At 40.4% G+C, this 8,790-nt stretch overlaps 1 protein-coding gene across 1 annotated transcript in view; it reads left to right on the forward strand.

Moving 5' to 3' along the window:
- The window catches only part of LOC133151990 (deoxycytidylate deaminase-like), a 38,519-nt gene extending 31,480 nt beyond the window's left edge, over positions 1-7,039 (forward strand). The window contains exons 5-6 of the mRNA XM_061275449.1: positions 5,774-5,870; positions 6,859-7,039. Of these exons, the coding sequence (XP_061131433.1) occupies positions 5,774-5,870; positions 6,859-6,943 (182 nt within the window). The 3' untranslated portion in view covers positions 6,944-7,039. The remainder of the gene's footprint in view (positions 1-5,773; positions 5,871-6,858) is intronic.
- The last annotated feature ends 1,751 nt before the right edge of the window (positions 7,040-8,790 follow it).

Consider the following 8,790-nt stretch of genomic DNA (forward strand, 5'->3'; position numbering starts at 1 on the left):
CCGCACTGATCGCGGTGGTGCCTTTACGGGCAGTCGGAGAAATCAACGCCAACAAAAAAAATACATCCAGCCTAGTTAAGACCATACCAAAGACTATAAAAATGGGACCCATTGCCTCCCTGCGTGTGTGACGATCCTTGGGACTTAAAAAAAAAAAATAATAATAATAATTGGGTGCGTATTATACATGGGTACAGGCTTTTTTCCAGCATCAACATGCCATTTTTAGGGTGCGTATTATACATGGGGGCGCATTATACACGGAAAAAAAATGGTAATTAATCATGAATATTACAACCTAAAGCTCAATTACTAGAGCCCTCACTGGTTAAAGCAGGGGTGTCAAACTCGTTTTTTTGACGGGCCGCATTGTAGTCATTGCTTCTTTCGGAGGGCCATTATGACTGTCAACCCAAATAAATGTATGAGCACCTACAAAACAAACACATAACTCATTTTCAAATCAGAAGAATAAAAACTGGTCAAATATTTAAAAAAAAAGATATTAAAAGTGAAGACAATTTGCAATTCTAGTAATGACACACGAATTTGATGCACAACTTGACTTCGCGGGCCACATAAAATGATGTGGCGGGCCGTATCTGGCCCCCGGGCCTTGAGTTTGACACTTGTGGGTTAAAGCGTCAAAAAACAGTCAGTCAGACATGTTGATTGCATTCTTCTATGAGGGAGGGACATCCTCATATGCAAGGCTACCGAACAGCATGTTTAGGGATCCTGCAGTGTTGGCTTGATTCAGTGCACAAGATGAGGTAAGAGTTGGGGCAGGACATTTTGTCACCTCCACATTATGACAATTCCCTAAGCATCTGCTTGTTCCTGGCTGTGAACAACATTGCCATGTTGGCCCAACCTCTCACCCAAGCTGGCTCAGCGTGAACCCCCCCCGCCCCCCATAACATCAAAAGCAGAGAATTACTTCAGACAGAAAAGTAAACGTGAAATATCCTAAAATCCTTGAAATATGTCTTGTGACACCAGTCCGGGAATCTTTCTGACAATCATTGTACAGTATATTATAGGGGTGTAAATCGCGGGTTTTGTCACGATACGATATCATATCGATACAAAGCCGCACGATACGATATTTGCCGATATCTTAAAGCCTGCTGTGATTCATTCACGATACATCGTGATATAGTGCTCTACGATCGATTTTTTTTTTTTAATTTATTTTAAATAAAAAATATAGAACAATATCCTGATTTATAACAATTCATACACAAAATCAACAAGGTACTGCAAACTCTTTATTTAGGAAATTACGAGAGTATTGTAGTATACAAAGTGCTTATTTTAACACTGAACTTTGATGTCGTGTTTTTTCTTTAAATATAAATATAGAGATTTGTGGTCCCTGAATATTTTATCACCGCATGGCAGGATTTACAAACTGTACGTGTCTTGCCCGTTGAGCCATCGTTTCTTTGGAATCCAAAGTGCTTCCGAACGAATGACTTGAAGCCTAAAGGGGAGCAAATTTCCTCGTCTTTTTGGACACTAGCCATAGCACCCACCCAGGAGCCGCGTACTAGTTGTCGACACTCCTTCCACGTGCCTGCTCTGCTCACAACTCAACACGCCGCTCACTGCTCCCGGAAAGAGGAAGCAAGCAACAATGAACTGGATTTCAAAATAAAGTCGCGTCTAATGTCCGAGGTCAAACACGGCGATATAAATCGATGTTTACGTTTAGCATCGATGCCAATAAATCGTAGAGCATTATATCTATTAATCGATGTGTATCGATGAATCGTTACACCCCTAGTATATTAATATATCAATGTATACTAAGAAGGCATGCAAATAGATTATTTGTACCGTAATTTTCGGACTATAAGTCGCCCAAAAATGTGAAAAAAACATATATAAGTCGCACTGGAGTACAAGTCGCATTTTGGGGGGCAATTTATTCGACAAAATCCAACACCAAGACCAGACATGAACGAGCAACAACAGGCTAAACAATACGGTATGCTAACGTCACAAACACAAACGAGGAGCTGAGAACGGGCCTGACGTAACATTCAGTTATTTAAAAAAAACTATTACATAAATAACACGTTTATAAAACCATCTGTGTCACTCCAATTTATTAAATCCATCGATCGTCCTTTGTCAACAATGCCGTGTGCCGCGCCGCAGTTCAAATTATTCCACAGGCCCATACGATATATAAACTATATTTTAAATAACTATCACATAAACAACAATATTATCAAACCATTTGTGTCAGTCCAAATCATTAAATCCATCGATCAAATTTCTCGTCCTTTATGTCATCCTGGTGACAGAGGACATGTCCAGAGGATATGGCGCTTTAAAGTGTTAATTACTTTATTTGATTTTTTTCTCTTTTTCATGTTTTGAATATGTTCAAGATAAAGATATCAAAGCATGTGAAGTGATCAACTATACTAAAAATAACATGTGAAGTGGTCAACTATACTTGTAAGTGGTGTTAATGATCAAGTAAAAGTTTGTGAAAAAAAACATATAAGTCGCTCCTGAGTATAAGTCGCCCCCCCCACACCCAAACTATGAAAAAAAAAACCGCGACTTATAGTCCAAAAATTACGGTAATTTATTTATTAGTGTGAAGGCAAAGGCCTTCACACTTGTGTTATTCTACACCACAGGTGTCAAACTCAAGGCCCAGGGGCCAGATAGTGAACCGAACGTGCCCCAAAACAAACAGGAAGGGCCCCAAATTGAACATGAAGTGCCCCAACATGAACAGCAAGTGAACTGGAAGTGCCCCAATTTTAACAGGAAGTTAACCGGAAGTGCCCCCAATCAAACCGGAAGTGCCCCAAATCAAACCGGAAGTGCAACTTTAAACTTCATATTTTTCTTTCTTATTCCACAACTTCACACTTACGAGAAATTAAACATTTTCAATTTTGAAATTCCCGCCAATTTTTCCAAAATTTCGTTTTCCCTTCTAATTTCTACATTTTTTTAACCGATTCAACTCGTTTCAAATGTTTATCTTTTCCCTACCTTTTCCACAACTACCCACTTGACAAGAATTCCACATTTTCAATTGTGAAATTCACGCCACATTCTCCCCAATTTTGTTTCTCACCTCTTATTTCTACACGTTTCAACCGATTCAACCCATTCCAACTTTCAACTGTTCATCATTTTCCTACCTATTCCACAACTTCCCACTTACCAAAAATTCAAAATTTTCAATTTTGAAATTCACACGAAATTCTCCAAAATTTTGTTTTACACTTCACATTTCTCAAGTAATTCAACTCGTTTCAACATCATTCTGCAGTAGGGGTGTAACGATTCATCGATACACATCGATTAATCGATTTAATGCTCTACGATTTATTGGCATCGATGCTAAACGTAAACATCGATTTATATCGCAGTGTTTGACCTCGGACATTAGACGCGACTTTATTTTGAAATCCAGTTCATTGTTGCTTGCTTCCTCTTTCCGGGAGCAGTGCGCGCCGCGGCGTTGTTGTGTTGTGAGCAGAGCAGGCACGTGAAAGGGGAGTCGACAACTAGTACGCGGCTCCTGGGCTGGTGCTATGGCTAGTGTCCAAAAAGACGAGGAAATTTGCTCCCCTTTAGGCTTCAAGTCATTCGTTTGGAAGCACTTTGGATTCCAAAGAAAAGATGGCTCAACGGACAAGACACGTGCAGTTTGTAAATCCTGCCATGCGGTGATCAAATATTCAGGGACCACAAATCTCGCCGCACATTTAAAGAAAAAACGCGACATCAAAGTTCAGTGTTAAAATAAGCACTTTGTATACAAGAATACTTTTGTAATTTCCTAAATAAAGAGTTTGCAGTACCTTGTTGATTTTGCGATTGAATTGTTATAAATCAGGATATTGTTCTATATTTTTTATTTTAAAAAAAATACCGTTTTTTTCCGTGTATAGTGCGCAAAATGTAACTAATTTATTGTCCTAAAATCTGGGGTGCGCATTATACATGGGTACAAAAAAAAATTTAATTTTTTTTTTTTTTTTTTTTAAGTCCCAATGATCGTCACACACGCAGGGAGGCAATGGGTCCCATTTTTATAGTCTTTGGTATGGTCTTAACTAGGCTGGATGTAATTTTTTTTGTACGCGTTGATTTCTCCGACTGCCCGTAAACGCACCACCGAGACGTTGAAGAGGAATAAAAACACCCTTGGAAACCAAAACTTGCCCCTCGTCGTGACTCGGAGCCGCAACAAATGTTTCGGATTTGTGTAGGGTACATTGTGACAGACAGCAAACGAGCAGGTGATGGAGCAAGGTTGTCTGATACGAGAGCATTGCGCTCGTATGGAGCGTGTTTGAAGTGAACAGCAGAGACGAAAGGAACAAGGCAAAGTGTTGTGAAATAAAATATTACCTGTAATACGGATTTAGGTAGAGAACTGAACTCTCGCTCTTTATATAGCTAACGTGTCTTGCGCATCCGTTCTGCGCATCTGTAATGGCGGCCTCCGTATGATATCCGGTTTGCGTGTGTGCGCGTGTGTGCGAGAGCGAGAGAGAGCGAGAGAGAGAGTGCGAGAGAGAACGCTCAACCGTAGCGCGCCGCCGACCGCCCAACTGCACCACGCTGGTCGCATTATTGTGACAGAGCCGTCGCTGAAATTTAGAAGATATTTTTAAAGTCCTGATGTACTTTCTAAAATTTAAGTGGACCTCAGTGCGCACTGCGCAGGGAGCTTAATTTGGTGCGGTCGCGCAACCGCAGCGCGCCGGGCGCTCACTGTCGCATTGCTTAAAGAGCGCCTTTGTGTTTTAGGATGAACAGCAGAGACCAAAGGAACAAGGCAAAGTGTTGTGAAATAAAATATTACCTGTAATACGCATTTTGTTATTTGCTGATTGAAACTGCTAATTAAACTGTGAATTGAAACTAATAGGAAGAAAACAACTCTCGCTCTTTATATAGCTGACGTGTCTTGCGCATCCGTTCTGTGCATTTTATTTCACAACACTTTGCCTTGTTCCTTTCTTCTCTGCTGTTCACTTCAAACACGCTCCATGCGACCGCAATGCTCTCGTATCAGACGCTTGCTCGATCACCTGCTCGTTTGCTGTCTGTCACAATGTACCCTACACAAATCCGAAACATTTGTTGCGGCTCCGAGTCACGACGAGGGGCATGTTTTGGTTTCCAAGGGTGTTTTTATTCCTCTTCAACGTCTCTCCCATACAGAGCCGCCTCTTTCCCGTGCGCGCACGGAGCGCGGTGGTGCGTTTACGGGCAGTCGGAGAAATCATCGCCAACAAAAAAAATTACATCCGGCCTAGTTAAGACCATACCAAAGACTATAAAAATGGGACCCATTGCCTCCCTGCGTGTGTGACGATCATTGGGACTTAAAAAAAAAAAAAAAAAAATTTTTAAAAATTCATAAAAATTTATTATACATGGGTACAGGCTTTTTTCCAGCATCAGCATGCCATTTTTAGGGTGCGTATTATACATGGGGGCGCACTATACACGGAAAAAAACGGTATGTATATATCGATTGTAGAGCACTATATTGCGATATATCGTGAATGAATCGCAGCAGGCTTTAAGATATCGGCAAATATCGTATCGTAGTTCTTTGTATCGATATGATGTCGTATCGTGACAAAACCCGCGATTTACACCCCTAGTCTGCAGTATTCCCTAAGAATGTATTCAGTTTCTTCGCCTTCACACGCAATGAAATTGCATTTTCTAGTTGTTGTGTATCATTACTTTGTCGCACTGACCTTCTGTCCAGGCATTAAGGCAGTGGTCTATCTTTCTGACAAATACCATGACACACCTGAGATGACTGCCTCAAGACGACTACTCAATATGGCATGTGTGCAGTTCCAGTGAGTAACCATTTCTTGTGTATGACTTTATATAGAGCTTTGGTGATCCCAACTTGTAAAACATTTTCCCCATAACACCAACCCCCCGTTTACGGTTGAGAGATGGTCTTCATAGTAGTAAACTAATGCACGTAGAGACATAGTGCTGCTTTAACTGCCACCGGGGCATGTTCATATGTACAAAAAAGGCGTTCATACCTATAACCCAACATGTACAGGGAGTGAGTTATGAGTATTTGAAAGTACCATTTTTGCCCATTTTTGCATATCGTAATTTTCGGACTTTAAGTCGCGTTTTTTTTCATAGTTTGGGTGGGGGGCGGGGCGACTTATACTCAGGACCGACTTATATACATATATATGTTTTTTTTCTCTTTTTTGGGCATTTTATGGCTGGTGCGTTATACTCCGGTGCGACTTATAGTCCGAAAATTACGGTATTTACAGGTCATATTTGAATGAACTCGAAGATATTTTATCAAATTTTGGGTGTTTTATCTAGTTCACATGTTAAGGCTGAAAAGTCATTGAAAACGTTATTTTGTGACCATGTGCTCTTTACAAAGAACAATCATGGTGTTTTTGAGGGTCTGGACCTTGGCGAAAACTCGTGAAACTAGGAAAACACATCGCACCTGGCATAACAATCAATATTTCAGCAATTTTTTTTGTGCGGGTTTCAGAAATTGGCTCTACAGTGCCCTCTACAAATTGTTAATGAGGCATTCCTGGTTCTATGTTTCACCTAGATCTGTGAAAATTGTGTGACTTATGTAACAGTTCAAGACCTACAAAAAAAAGACTCACCTTATGCTAACAGGAAGACTGCCATTTTGACTTTTTTTTAACTGGCCAGCATTTTTGGTCTTTTATAGAAGTCATATTTTAAGATTTTGTTTCTTTAAAGAACAGTTAGGCTAGTAATTCTAGACATTTGTTTGTTTTTTGTGTAAATGTATATATTTACATCCTCCTGTCTTCTTGTTAGGCAATTCAAGCCGAAGAGGACCAAGATTACCATTGATTTTAATTCCATAAACCTCCCAACAGCGCTGGACAACTCAACAAAGTGACTATCCAAATTTCTGATCAAGGCCAGCCAAAAAGCCAGAACATGGAAGAGAAAGTGTTGCATTTGTTATGTACATACTTTTTGAGCCCTGTATCTTTGTTTTTGTTTTTTGACAAGATAAAGATTACTTGCTTTTGCAATCTAGGTAACAAGACGAGTTTTATAGATATTGTTTTCAGATTTTTAATTGAAAATTAAATTGAGTTCCACCTACAAGTCTACATGTTTTAAGTTGAAAAATTATTCATCTTTTTTTTAATCCAAAGACATTCCCCAACTATGGCAAAGGAGAAATGTTGTTAAGTTCCTGGCCATTTCACTTAGTGGGGCAAAAAAATATTTCGTCAGTCACCAATTGTGCAAGTTCTCCCACTTACAAGATGACAGATGGCCGTAATTTTCATCATAGGTACACTTCAACTATGGGACAAAATGGAAAAAAAAAAAAAGTATTATGGAAGCTAACCTCAAAGTATGCTTTGAAATGGGATCTTGCCCCAATTATTCCATTTTGATCTTTCAGACTGTCCTGTCAACACTGTGAACATATTTTTTCCATCGTATAAAAGGATGTGTACAAGTTTGTGTTTTTCTTGACTACAGGACTCACAAACATTTGTTTTGAATGAGTTGAATCACTGACATTTTTATTTCACAGCAATTATGGCCCATACCCCAGTTGCTTTGGTACTGTTACAGTTTTAGAACTTGAAGAAATGAGGTCGAAAAACAAAGTGCTGCCTAGCTACAAAAACAGATATGCTCAAACCTCATTGAATAAAGTACATAAGCAGACAAGTATATTCACATATCAAATCAATAAAACAAGCATTTTAAGCATATAATTATACCTACACACTAAATCAGGGGTGTCCAAACTACGGCCCGCGGGCCGCAGTTTTTATTGGCCCGCAGCAAATTCTGAAAACATAATTGAATATGGCCCGCACAAGAAGCTTGAGCTCAACTCTGTTGCACTTCTCAGTTTCAACACTAGATGGAGCCCGCCACACAAATCAAGCGAAGCGTTCGACGTCCCATTAGCAACCCCCTAATCCTAACAGCCCCCCCCCCCCCGGAAGAGAACCGAAAACAAATATTGGCACCCGGGCCCCTTCACGTTACTAAATATGGCCCTCCTTGCAAAAAGCCCTACACTAAATCAATAAAGGAGACATAACTAGACATTTTTGATATGTGGTAATCAAGTCAAGTCAAGTCAAGTTTATTTGTATAGCCCTAAATCACAAGCAGTCTCAAAGGACTTCACATAGACAGAAATTGACAATTATTCTCAAAGCATCCCCTGATCTTAAGCTCCCAAAAGGGCAAGGAAAAACTTAAAAACCCCTACCAGGGGAAAATGAGAAACCTTGAGAAGGGACCACAGATGGAAGCATCCCCCTTTCAGGATCACCAGGTTGAAATGGATGCAGAGAGGGCACAAATGATACAACATGAAAATCAATTAAATAAAAAGTGGATGTCCATGTCATAGCAGAGGGCTGCCGAAGGAGCCCTCAATTGTCCTGGCAGTGTCTTCGAGGAGGTTGAGCTGCAGTTCCCCCATCCTGAATTGGCCCACGAGAATCCAGATAGCCGCTGTCAGCATGGGTGCCACCTAACCACCTCCCCGGCCGGGGAGGGGGGAGGGAGGGGGTGGAGAGGGAGAGAAAACAAACTCCAGCCGAATCGGCCACTACAGGTTAGTTAAAGGCCATGTCATAGAAATGTGTCTTTAAACGTGTCTTAAATGTTTCTACTGAGGTAGCAGTCCTAATATCCATTGGTAGGGCATTCCAAAGCTCTGGAGCCCGAATAGAAAATGCTCTAGAGCCTGCAGACATT

The sequence above is a fragment of the Syngnathus typhle genome, linkage group LG3 (genome assembly GCF_033458585.1).
Source record: "Syngnathus typhle isolate RoL2023-S1 ecotype Sweden linkage group LG3, RoL_Styp_1.0, whole genome shotgun sequence".
NCBI classification, from domain to species: domain Eukaryota; kingdom Metazoa; phylum Chordata; class Actinopteri; order Syngnathiformes; family Syngnathidae; genus Syngnathus; species Syngnathus typhle.